The sequence below is a fragment of the Orycteropus afer genome, unplaced genomic scaffold (assembly GCF_000298275.1).
Source record: "Orycteropus afer afer isolate SDZICR_OR568_19922 unplaced genomic scaffold, OryAfe1.0 scaffold00113, whole genome shotgun sequence".
Taxonomy (NCBI): domain Eukaryota; kingdom Metazoa; phylum Chordata; class Mammalia; order Tubulidentata; family Orycteropodidae; genus Orycteropus; species Orycteropus afer.
In genome coordinates, this window is record NW_006921700.1 from 2,178,588 (window position 1) to 2,192,158 (window position 13,571).

The window sequence follows — 13,571 nt, forward strand, 5'->3', positions numbered from 1 at the left end:
AGGAATCGGAGACTTTTTATACAGGACCAGATGGTAAATATTTTTGATTTTTCAGGCCGTACAATCTACAAGCTACTTAACTCTGCCACTGTTGAGTGAAAGCAGCCACAGACATAAACACGTTGTTGTTGTTATGTGCTATTGAGTCGGCCCTGACTCATAGCAACCCCTCCTTGGGTTTCTGAGGCAGTATCACTACAGAAGTAGATTGCCCAATCTTCCTTTCCAGGAGTGGCCGGTGGGTTTGAACTGCCAGTCTTCTGGTTAGCAGTCAACTACCTAAGGCACTAACACATGAGAACAGTGGTATTCCAGTCAGACATTATTTACAAAAATAGGTGGTGAGCTACACTGGCTCCTGTGTTAGAGATATATGGTAGCCTTTCCGGGAGTGCAGCTACCCCCTCAGATCTCACTCACCCCACATCTTTGGTGTTTCAAAAAAGATTGGATCAAAGATGAGATAGAGCAGCACAAATCTAATACCATGAAGGACAGAAAAATGAACTTGGAATGCCTGCTTTACAAAGCATCAGTTGTCAACTTTGGCTGCATGTCATAATCACCTGGGGAACTTAAAACCCAAAAACTGACCTGCTGCCATTGATTGCAAGTCATAGTGACCGTACAGGACAGGTTTTCACTGCCCCCTAGGATTTCCAAAGCTTTAAATCTTCATCCCATGGTACTGCTGACCTCTCAGTTACAACCGAGCACTTAACCACTGTGCCACCAGGGACCTTAAGACCAAAAATCAAACTCACTGCCATCGAGTTGATTCCAACTCCTAGTGACCCCTTTTAGGTTTCTGAAGCAGTAAATCTTTATGGAAGTAGATTGCCAGTCTTCCTTCCCTGGAGTGGCTGATGGATTTGAACCACCAAACTTCTGGTTGGCAGTCAAATGCCTTAGGCACTATGCCACCAGAGCTTCTTAAAAGATACCCATGAAATAGGAATCTCTGAGAGCAGAATCAGCCACCAGTACTTTCTACAGCTCCCCACGTGATTCCCAGGGGTAGCTAAGCTTGAGAATTGCCATTACAAAGTATCAGGTGACTGCTCCACTAGTCAGAAGGGATGGTCCTATAATAGTAATAATTTACAGGCAGTCCTAGTTAGGAGCAAGAGCCTTTCCTAAATGTGTCGTTAAGAATTTGTAGATCAGTCAGAACAGAGGCAGATGGTTTTTGTTTAGCCCATTTTAGTGCAAAGAAAGTGATAATCAGTGATTTAAAAGCTGTACGTGCAGCAAGTGAAGGCTATAGTCATGAAGACTTTGTTTTGAGTAGGGATTAGTTTGGGAACTCTGGTGGTGTAGTGCCCAAGGCGCTTGACTGCTAAGTAGAAGTCTGGTGGTTTAAACCCACCAGCCACTCCTTGGAAAGAAGGTTGGGCAATCTACTTCCGTAGAGATACTACCTCTGAAACCCCAGGAGGGGTCGCTGTGAGTAGGGTCCGACCTGACGGCACATAGTAACAACAACATTAGTTACTATGTTGTTTTAAAGTGTTAGTTCAGTTGTTTTAAAGTGAGGGCACAGTTACATTACGGGGCAAGTAGGAGTCAAGTAGCAGTCGTCTGTACGGGGCAAGTAGGAGTCGTCTGTAAATCAGAGTTTTTAACTCAGGGACTATCTGTATTTTGTGTATCGAGTTAGTATTTTATCTACCTAAAATACAATCAATGAAAATAAAGCTTTATCATTGCAGATTATTTGGGAACTGCTCTGAGAAACACTTGAGGAAGGTGTTTGAATTCATTTATTCAAATATGTGTGACAAAACATTTCAAACAGAAACAAAGATGAGGACAATGAACCCCCATGTGCCCATAACCTAGCTTCAAAAACTACCCACTAATGGCTGATCCTGTTTCATCTCTGCCCTCACCCATTCCCCATCACCTCTCATAATATTTAATCTGTAAATATTCACGTCTGTAGCTCTAAAAGATTGGGACTTGTTTTACAACTTACCCTCGATATCATTATTGCACCTGAACATTTTAACAGCATGAATTATTCTTTGTTATGTAGGAAGATATGGTAAGAGAACAGAAGATATATAATGAGTATGTGGCACAGCGACGCAAGGAAGAAAAAGCTCTGGAGAAAGAGCTGGACAGAGTATTAGAGGAAGAGAAAGAGAAGAAGCTGGCTGAGAAGGACAGGGAACTGAAACTTGAGAAGGAAGCAAGGAAACAGCTCATCAGTGAGGTCATGTGCACAAGAAAACTCCAAGTTCAAGAAAAGTGTAAGGAACTGGATGCAGTCATATATATAGTTTGGTTATAGTATACTTTGGTCTTAATTCAATTTAGTAGCAAACAAAATATTTATTACATAGGTCCTTTGTCTTAGTTAAAAGGAGCTCTGGTGGTGTAGTGGTTAAAGCATTGGCTGTGAACCAGAAATTAAGTGCTTTGAACCTACCAGCCATTGTGTGGAAGAAAGATGAGTCAGTCTGCTTCCATAAAGATTTACAGCCTTGGAAACCCAATGGGGACAGGCCTACTCCACACATGCGTCATCCTCCAAACTTTTTACCCACTCTGACACCAACCATCCCTCCCATGGCACTCTGTACTTCTCTACTGGGCTCAATAATTCGATGCAATGGCCACACAGACAACACTCATGATTATGGGATTTATTAGGGAAGTAACAGGCTACAACAGCTCAGGTTCAAGAATGCTCAGGATACAATTCTTCAATCAGGACAGCCTCCCCTCTACCATGCCCTCAGGCATGCCTCTCTTTGGCCCTTGGCCTTTGGACCTGGCTTCTGCCATGCCCGGGCAAGTGTTTCAAAGCTCTTTTAGCTCTGCTGATAGGGCATCTAGGTGCCCCCCACTCTGCCAGCAAGGCTCCTGCCCAAAGGCACTCAATTTTCTCTCTCCATGGGCCAGCAAGACCGCTGCTCTGTCTCCTGTTCTGCTGTCACTGTCTTTCTGCTGTCTCTCTCCTGCCTCTCTGCCAAGAAGGTCCAGCACATAGATCCTAGGTCCAGGAATGCGTTCTACTCCACCTCCAGCTCTTCACTTTTGATGGCAATGAGATTCCCCCTTTTTGCTTTTACAAGGGCTCATTTTAAGCCTAGAAGAATGACAAAACTGACCAATCCCTACATTAGGGTTGCATACCCATTATTTCCATGGTCCCATTCCTGCAAGGGTGTCAAGTACCTTACTGACATAACTAACAAGCTACCCAATCCCCTTCGTGGGCCATAAGCACCTTACATTTGCATAATTCCACCCAGTCATCTGATGGGAGTCACAAAGACCATAGCTAGAAGAGCCGTACCAGGTAATTCACTGCACTGCACCATCATACCTTTGCTCTGGTAGTTTTCTCTGTTTATGATGCTCTTGATGTTGAGGAATTCTAGACATCCTTGAGAGGCCTTCAGTGTACCCCCAATCAATGCTGATTTATTTAAATCCTCATTCCAGGGCTTTCATGGTGGATGTTCACATCTTTGTCTTAGTATCCTCTTGGCCTCTAACAGTGCTTGGTCACAGAAGGAGATAATTATTAGGTCCCACCTTCAGGTTCCTAACATTTCCATGTCCAGCCTAACAAACAGGAGAGGCAATAGATGGCTAGCCTTCACACTAGTGGTCTTTGTAAGAGAAAACTCATCCCAGTTTCATTGATTAATTCTCCTTTCCAGGAAGTGTAACAGCAGTTGAAAATTATTAAGTCAATATTAAATACAAATTTAAGAAATTGCAAAGAAAACTATAGGCTGAAAAGATTTCTGTTATTCATCAGTGAGAAAAATTTTAGACAATATTGAGAAATTTTAAGTGTTTGGGACCTTTAAAAAACAAGGAAACAAAATCAAGCATACTTCCATTACAGGAATAACTGCTATTCACAGCTTGGTGTATTTCTTTCTAGTATTTTTACTGTTTGTATATGTATATACATAAGTATATGTGTATTCTCCCCCTCATAAATTAGGGCTACAGTGAACATGCTGTTTCATAGTTTTCATTATTTTACTTATCATAAGCATTTTTCCATGTCATTTTCTTCAATTGTATGATTTTTAATGGCCTCTTAAAAAACTGTTCTAAAAATAGACTGTAATTTATTTTACCGAAACATTGCTAATAGACCTTCAGATCATAGGTGGTTGTTGTGGTTGTTGTTATGTGCCGTCGAGTCGGCCCCGACTCATAGCGACCCCTCCTTGGGTTTCCGAGGCAGTATCACTACGGAAGTAGGATTGCCCAACCTTCCTTCCGAGGAGTGGCTGGTGGGTTTGAACCGCCAGCAGTCTGGTTAGCAGGCAAGTGTTTTAGCCACTATGCTACCAGAGCTCCTCAGTCATAGGTAGTCCCCAATTTATGATGAGGTTCCATTCTGATGTCTCTGTGCTAAGTCCGTTCTAATGTATGTTGAATACCTTTTTTTTTCTTTTTGTTTTTTAGTTACCATTATAATTTCCTTTTATTATCAGTATTTTTATAAATCTGATCTTTGTTTGTCTTTGAAGGTTGGAAACATTACACATAATCATCCGAGATTGGGAACATCAGCAAGTTATGTGCTGCAACAATATATGTAGTACATATTACTAATGATTAAAAAAAAAAAAAAAAAAAACAAAGTCACTACCATTGTGTCAGATCTGACTCATAGCGACCTCTTCTTGGGTTTCCAAGCTGGTATCACTATGGAAGTAGATTGCCCAATCTTCCTTTCGAGGAGTGGCTGATGGGTTTGAACCACCAGCCTTCTGGTTAGCAGTCAAATGACTTAGGCACTACACCACAGAGCTCCTATTACTAATAATAAGATGTACCAAATGAACAGACAGTCCTAAGTGCATACATCAGAACTCAGGGAATACCTGTGTTTCCAATCTTTTTACCATTATTTTAGCATTGCAGGTTACTATCTCTGCTCAGTTTTTTTTTTTTTTTTTTAATTCATCTCTGGTTATTTAAGATAAATTCCTATAAATGGATTTTAGGACCAAAGATAGATTTATTTTATGTGCATATCTGCCAGTTACATTTATTCTTTGGTGAATTTTCTGTTTCTTTCCTTTGTCTTTTCTTTTATTGTGATGCTTAAGTTTTTATCATGAACTCTTAAGAACCTTTACATACTGACTTTACAATATTTATTTTATAATAAATAAGCTGTTTTATTAACGTGAATGGCAAGAGGATTGTTTAATGTAAAGAAGGGAAAGATGAGAAATGCTTTAATGGTACAGTGGTAATCTGGCATAAAAAGGCTGAGTGTAGATTTTCAATTAAAAAAAAAAGGTAAGAGAAAATCTGTGTAGATCACCGCAGAAGTAAGCCTAAAGCCTATTCTTTGCTCAGTGGAGATCACTACTTCTGCTTGATTGATCTAAGACTCAACCCAGTCATACTAAGCTCTGCTTTTCTCAAGGCAGTATGGCTTTTGATGACCTCAGAAGGGTGTCAGTAGGTCTTGTCTGAAAAAAGAAATAAAACAGTTATATTACTTGTCAGAAAATTATTTTTGTCTTCCTTAGTGCAACGAAAAGCCAAAGAGCAGGAAGAACGTGCTGTGGAACAGCAACGCATAAATGAAGGTCTGAGAGAACTTAACTGTGAAGACAGAGAGAATTTTGCAAGGTATGGTTTTGTTTTCTTTATTTTTAGTATTTACCGCCTTAAAAAAAAGTTGTGGTTTTTTAATACATAGAGAGGGCAGTGTGCCATAACACTCATGCATTCTGTATATTAATTTACGTTGCAATGCAGCACAGTGCACTGCCATCAAGTCGGATCCAACTCATAGAGACCCCTCCTTGTGTTTCCGAGGCGATATCACTATGGAAATAGATTGTCCAAACTTCCTTCCATAATTTACGTCAGTACTACACTTTTCCTTCTAGAAGTTCAAAGCAGTCTACAAACTTTCATAGGAAAATAGATACCAACCCTAAATCCTAATGAAATAACAAGAAGAATTTTATTTGTTTATTCATTATTTTTGCAGTGTCCTCTCCCCTCTCCTCCTATCCCTGGTAACCAAAAGAGAAAGTTTCCTTTCACATATAAAACTTTCCTTGACTTTACAATAATGAACTAATACAATATTTGCCCTTCTGTGATTGATTTATTTCATTCAGCATAATGTCCTCCAAATTCATCCATATTGTGCAGTGTTTTGCAGATTCTACATTATTCTTTAGTGTTGCATAGTATTCCATTGTGCATGTGTACCATAGTTTGGTCATCCATTCTTCGGTTGATGGGCACATAGGTTGTTTCCATGTTTTGGCTATTGTAAATAGTGCTGTGATGAACATGGGTGTGCATATATCTGTTCTTGTCATGGCTCTCACTTCTTTAGGATATACACCTAGTAATGGGATTGCTGGATCAAATGGTATTTCTAATTCCAACTTTTTAAGGAATTGCCATACTGCTTTCCACAGTGGTTATGTAACTTTACAGTCCCACCAGCAGTGTATGAGAGTCCCAATTTCTCCACATCCTCACCAGCATTTGTTATTTTCTGTCTTGTTGAACTTTGCTATTAGTGCTGGGACATTAAGAAGAAATTTTTAAATGAAATCCTGGAAGGTAGGGGGGAAAGTTAGTTAGACTAGCAGAAGTGGCTTATGGGGACAGGATTCCATGCAAATGTCTCCAGGAGGATTTTTCTAGCCTCACTGGGCTAGAAAACAAAAATGGTCTGGAGGCTTTGAGAAATACTACTCTCTTTCTCTAACAAAATCCTGACTGGGATTAGCTAGTGTCCCCCAGGTCACCACATTCAGGCTCAGGTGGAGGAAGCAGGCTGATGCCTGCCTTGCTGAAGTCTTTTGTGGACAATAGCAGCTCCTTCTCACTGGTGACTATGGGACCCAGTGCCAGTGGCCAGTGTAGTGGAGGCAGAGGGGCGTGGCTTCTCTAATTGCTGCTCACTCTTCTGTCCCTGGGGCCTATCCATCAAATCACTCACAGATGGTACATTAAGCCCTTTTCTTCTTGGAAAGAGCATAGTTTATGTGCCTGAGCCTGTTGTCAGCCTGAAGGCACTAACAAGAATACCTGGCCGACCCTACTAACTTTGTGCTCTTGCCTCTGCTCCGGAGATCAGAGATCTTCACACTTAGCAAAAATGGAAAACATTTCCTTCTCATTTGTTAAAAAATAATATTGTATTGTGTTTTTGATGAACGTTTACACAGCAGGTTAGGTTCCCGTTCAACAATTTCTACACAGATTGTTCAGTGACGTTGGTTACATTTGTCACGACGCATTGACGTGCTCACCATTTCTGTTCTGGGTGCTCCGTTTCCGGCCATCCAGTTTCCTTGCCCTCCTTCTCAGTTTTCAAAGGTCTATTGTTGGATATTTGGGGAGGACTCAGTAAGCAGCACCTTTCTTTCTTGCCCCACTTCTGAATCAACTGATAGATAAGAAAGCAAACTGTGTTGCATTTACTATTGCTGCATAACAAAACACTCAAAAACCTGTAGCTAAAGACTTATAAGTATCTCATGATTCTGTGGGTAGACAAGGCTCCACTGGACAGTTCTTACTGGGAGTCTCTCTTGTGGCTGAAGTTAGATGTCGTCTGGGGCTGCCTGCATCTGAAGGCTCGCCTGGGCTGGCTATCTAAGTACCCATTCCCGTTGCGGGCAGTTTATGTTGGCTGTAGTCGGAGGTCTCATCTGGTGTATCACCTGAAACACTTACACATGGCCTCTCCACATAGCTTGCTCTTCTCACAGTATGGTGGCTGTTTCTGAGAGAGAGAGTCTCAACAGCAAACATTTCAAGAAACAGGAAGACAAAGCTGCCAGGCCAGTTAAGGGCCTACACCCAGGACTGGCATAGTGTCATGTCACCATTTTCTGTTGGTTGTAAAAGCAGTCACAGTGCCCTTCCAGATATAAGAGGATAAAGAAATGAGCTCCCCCTTTTGATCAAGTAAGGAGCTCTGGTGGCGTAGTGGGTAAGGCACTTGGCTGCTAACCAGAAGGTCGGCAGTTCAAACCCACCAGCTGCTCGGTGGGAGGAAGATGAGGCTGTCTACTTCCATAAAGATTTACAGCCTTGGAAACCCAATGGTGGTCACTATGAGTTGGAATCGACTTAATGGCAGAGGGCATCTTGATCAAGGGATAGCAAGTTTACATTGCAGAAGAACATGTGGAAGGGAGATGGGACTGCAGCCATCTCTGGGAAATACAGTCTGCCACAGAGAGCTATCCATGCTATCATTATTTTTGATAAAAGCTGGTATTAAAAATGTGGCTCATATATTAAAAATGCGGCTGATATATATGCAGGAAATTGGGCTTGTTAAGACTGAGCAGAATGTGGCAAACTGACCCATCCAGTCACCAGCAATGCCAGACTGCTGTAGGCCTACCCTGTGGGGGCGTGACCCTTCGGTAGAGATCTGAGTGGAAAACAGGCAGACGAGCTTCCAAGAGGGGAGCTCTGCTGGTGCTGTGGTTGAAGCGTTGGGCTGATAACCAAAAGGTCGGCAGCCTGAACCCACCAGCCGCTCTGCGGAAGAAAGATGAGGCAGTCTGCTTCCATAAGGATTTACAGCCTTGGAAACCCTATGGGGCAGTCTTACTCTGTCCTTAAAGGGTTGCTATGAATTGGAATCGACTGGATGGCAGTGGGTCCAAGCTTCCAAGAGGAAGAGGGCAAAGCTAAACTGGTGCTGCCTGTTCATTCCTTCCAATTTTACCAACAGGTAAGTCACTGCTTCATTATCCAGAGGAGTTAGCAGCGCGATGGAGAGGCCGAGGATGCCGTAAACACTATGAGCAGAGAAGATGGATTCCCTCCCTAAAATCAATATTTGTTCTACGATTATCTTAATTATTGTAACCAAAACACGTAACTGAATTTTTCATCCATTTCCTTCCCACTCACCCTGATTTTAAGAATTTTAGTTTGACTTCACAAATTATTTTCCAATTGTGATACGCGCTGTAAGTCCAAATTCCAGCTTTGATCATTTTGTACTTTGATGTTTCTAACACTTCAGGCGCTGTGGTTTGGCCCAGGAGTACAGGCAGCAACTGCAGATGCAGGTGGCCTCCCAGCAGCTGGCCCGTGCAGCTGAGAAGGCAGAGGTGCGCCGAGAGTACGAAGCAGGGGTAGCAGCCAACAGGCTTTGCCAGGACAAGATCCAAGAGATCCTGAGCAGCCCCCAGGCGCTGGCCCGGAACATTCATCCCATGAGGAGAGGATGCCGGACTCAGCTGCCACTCTAGTTCCACAGACATACAGCGTTTCTCAGGCTTTTGCTATTTTAACTACAATATACTTTTACATTCCTTTTAACTCATGGATGAACCCTTTCCTCCTCCTCGGGATTGCTTAGTTTACATACATAATTCTCTTTCTTCAAATAAAACCATCTCTTATTTAGATTTCGCTGACTTAGAAATCTGAATGATAAACTTGCTATATTCCGGACTTGCCCCTTGCCTCCCTTTTTTACTCCTTTTGTTAATAGGTTCGCTTCCTCCCCTCTCTCTACGCTATATATGCCCTTTTCCTCTTGGCTCTGTCTTTTTTCTCTTACATATATAATTCACAGTAATTACGGGGCATTTTTGTAGACCGAGCTGGGACTGCCAGCCACTTTCATTAACCCGCTTGTTCATCCATTAAACAAATATTAACCAAGTGCCTCCTACGTGACAGGCATTGTTCTAGATACTGGGACTTCAGCAGTAAACAAAATAAACTCCTGGCTGTCATGGAGCTGAGCTCTGCAAATCTTCTTCCCAAAAAAGCAATGATAAAATTGGAAACATTGTCAAAAACCATTGCAAGGCTCTGGAAATTGATCAAAGGCATGTATTTATTCAAGAAACAAGACTAAGCCTTGGTAAGAGCAGTGGAAGTCTATGGCATTTTGGCCTGGAGCTGCTCCCATGCCTGCCTCGGCTGCATGGAGCAGTAGTTCTGGCAGGGCAGGGCAGGCTGGGAGGACCTGCGGCTTCACTGCCAGAAGGGACTGACTTTCATTGGAGCAGAATTTGGAAAAACCCATGCCTTGCTGCATTGTCAAAAGCAATAAGGATCTTGGTGGCAAAAAAAAAAAAAAAAAGCAAAAACCCCACCAAGGAAAGTCAACCTCATAGCTAGCTGGAGATTGTGACTATTAAAACAAATATCAGGCAGGCAAAGCAGCCAGAAATTCACAGGAAGATCGGGGAACATGATGGCCGTAATAAGCCTTGATAAGCTCCTACCTGTTCCTGGGGGTCTGAAAGGCTCTACAGGCATGAAGCTATGTGCATGCTCACAACAGGCCAGAGCAGGGCCCAGTTATCTGCTCATGCGGGCCAACCATGAGGCCTTGTAGATACAGAAAGCGAAAGCCAGAGCAGATCTGTAAACTGACTGAACTTTGAATGTGTTTGTGGTAGTTTGGTTTGTGTGTCAACGTGGCTGGGCCTGGTTGAGTGGCTAGGCAGCTGGTGGTAGTTAATCCCCATGAGGAGACTGGCAATCAGCTCTATGGTGGGATCTACCACAAGCAGCTGGGCAGCTGCCTTTGGGTATGTGGTCTGCTTCCTGTATATAAGAAGCCTTTGGGAATGGTCTCTAGCCTATGGCACGCTTGGACGCTGCGTGTAGCCATGTCGCTACTCAGCAGCCTGCTATGCTCTGCCAACCTTGGGACTTACAATGGACTTTAGTTAATGGCCTGCCGTGTGGTTTGGTAACATCGGGACTGTGCCTTTTTACTTGTCAACCTTGGGGCTTCTCAGCCTCAGCAGCCAGCAGCTGTTGAGTGAAGAAACGCCTCTAGCTCCAGTGGGCCGGGAGCAGGAGGCAGAGCTGGACCCCAAGGTTGAGGGGCTTTCACTCAGCCCTTAGAGCCTGGCAGTTTGAACTTGGACTAAAAGCCTCCAATTTGTAAGACAATAAACTCCTGTTTGTTAAGGCCGTCCCATTTGTGGTATTTGTAAGGCCACGGTAAGGAGAAGAGGACGCACAAAAGTGAGGTTAAAGAGAAGTTTTTATTCTGCGCTTCCGGGCGAGGTTTACGGATCCCCGAGAGGGGCCCGGGCGAGGTTCACCGGTCCCTGAGAGGGGCCCCAGAAGTCGCGCCACCTGGCTGGGGAGGGGAGGGTTTATAGTCTTGTAGAGGACCTAAGTGGGGACACTAAGGAAATGGCAGGGTCCAATTAATTGCTGGCATGGGTCTGCACCTAATTAGCATGAGGGGGCTTCACAGGAGGAAGTTTATTGCTACATGGGGCTTTCCAGCCTGGGCGGGTTCTGCTACCTCGGTTGTTTTATCAGGCTGTCTCATCAGGGCCTGACACCTGGAGGAAGTTGCCAACTGAAATGTTGGTGGCTTGAGTTTACTCTGGCCTAACAGTATTTTCTTGTCAGAGCGGCACTAGGTAACCAGAACAGCGTTCCCCAACTCTCACACAGATCTATCAGCAAAAGATGGAAGCCTTACTAGCTCAAGGTGTTTAAGAAAAACATCTGACCAACCACTGACTGAGCACCAAACTATGATGACCTGGGGGAAGGGACCCACCAAAACGGGCAAAATGAAAATGAAAAGACTTCCACTGCTCTTACCAAGGCTCAGTCTTGTTTCTTGAATAAATGCATGCCTTTGGTCAATTTCCAGAGTCTTGCAATCGTTTTTGACAATGTTTCCAATTTTGTCATTGCTTTTATGGGGAGAGGATTTGCAGAGCTCAGCTCCATGACAGCCAGGAGTTTATTTTGTTTACTGCTAAAGTCCCAGTATCTAGAACAATGCCTGTCACGTAGTAGAGACTTGGTTAATATTTGTTTAATGGATGAACAAGCAGGTTAATGAAAGTGGCTGGCAGTCCCAGCTCCGTCTACAAAAATGCCCCGTAATTACCTAGGAAGCTAGGTTCAAAAAAATGAAAGTTTAAAAAATGAGCAGAGACACCAGTGCTATCTTGCCAGATTTCATGAAGGGGCAAATGAAGTCACTTGTGTGTAAGTGAGTTATTTTGTGTAAAATGTTGGACATATCTGGACATTATTATCTAGCCTGCCCACCCACTGGAGGGATTCTCTCCTCAAAACCTGGCTTCATTGAACTCTTCCAGTGTTCAGGAGATTCATTCTGCTTTGGAGCCACTTTGAGTCTGGCTGAAATATATCTCCTCAAGAAAATACTTGGAAAACATATATTCGACAAAGGATTCATTTCCAGAATAAATAAGCAATTGATATAATCCATATGAAAAAGAAAACCCAGTGGAAAAATGGACAGAAGACTTGTACAGACATTTCACAAAGGGGGTGAACAAATGGCCAATAGAGAGATGAAGAGATGCTCAATATTATTCTCATCATGCAAATGAAATCAGAACTACCATGTGATAACTGATAAGTCTACACAGCCACCAAAATGGGCAAAATGAGAATGACAGGCAAACGAGTATTGGCAAGAATGTGGAGCAACTGGAACTCTCAAGACACTGCTGCTAAGAATGCAAACTTGAACAATAGTGTTGGAATACCATGCATACCGTATCATCCAGCAATTCCACTCCTGGGTATTACCCAACAGAAATGCGTGTGTACGGGCAGTAAATGACAGCCACAAGATTGTTTATAGTAGCGCTATTTAGAGTAGCCCCAAACTGGAAATAACCCAAATGCCCATCTACAGTAGAGTGGAGAGCACTATACAACAATGAATGAACTTCACCACGTGGAACATAGTGATGAGCAAAAGAAGTCAGACACAGAAGGCCTGCTGGGAGCTTCCATTTATGAGAAGCTTGAAAACAGGCGAAGTGAAGTTTCGTGTTACACATGGGGGGGGGGATGATTACCCTCTGGGCAGAGCAACTGGAATGGGGCAAGGAGGCTACTGGGTGCTAATAACATTCTGTTTCTTGAATTGGGCTGTGGCTATTTAGTGTGTTCACTTTGTGAAAATTCTGCAAGCTGTACACATATGATTTATGTATTGTTCTGTATGTGTGTTGTACTTCCATTAAGAGTTTAAAAAAAAAATCAGTCCTCCTGAAATAGCTACCCATTGGTCATTCTGGTGTCTAGAGCTTTACAGGTTATATCTCATATTTGGAGGACTTTGTCATGTCTTTGGAGCCCTGGTGGCTCAGTGGTTAAAACGCTCAGATGCCACTGGAAGGGTCGGCAGTTCAAACCCACCAGTGGTTCCTAGGGAGAAAGATGTGGCAGTCTGCTTCCATAAAGATTTACGGCCTTGGGCGGCCAACAAACATATGAAGAAATGCTCACGATCATTAGCCATTAGAGAGATGCAAATCAAAACAGCAATGAGATACTATCTTCCTCCAGCACTAGTAGCAAAGTTCAACAAGACAGAAAATAACAAATACTGGCAAGGATGGAGAGATTGGGACTCCCATACACTGCTGGTGGGACTGTAAAATGGTACAACCACTGTGGAAAGCAGTATGGTGATTCCTTAAAAAGTTGCAATTAGAGATACCATTTGACCCAGCCGTTCCATTACTAGGTATATATCTAAAGAAGTGAGAGCCATGACAAGAACAGACATATGCACACCCATGTTCATCGCA

General features: G+C 43.1%; 1 protein-coding gene across 1 annotated transcript in view; it reads left to right on the forward strand.

Annotated features, from left to right (window-relative positions):
* The window catches only part of CFAP53 (cilia and flagella associated protein 53), a 67,748-nt gene extending 58,500 nt beyond the window's left edge, over nt 1-9,248 (forward strand). The window contains exons 6-8 of the mRNA XM_007943853.1: nt 2,039-2,255; nt 5,526-5,628; nt 9,020-9,248. Coding sequence (XP_007942044.1) covers nt 2,039-2,255; nt 5,526-5,628; nt 9,020-9,248 — 549 coding nt within the window. The remainder of the gene's footprint in view (nt 1-2,038; nt 2,256-5,525; nt 5,629-9,019) is intronic.
* The last annotated feature ends 4,323 nt before the right edge of the window (nt 9,249-13,571 follow it).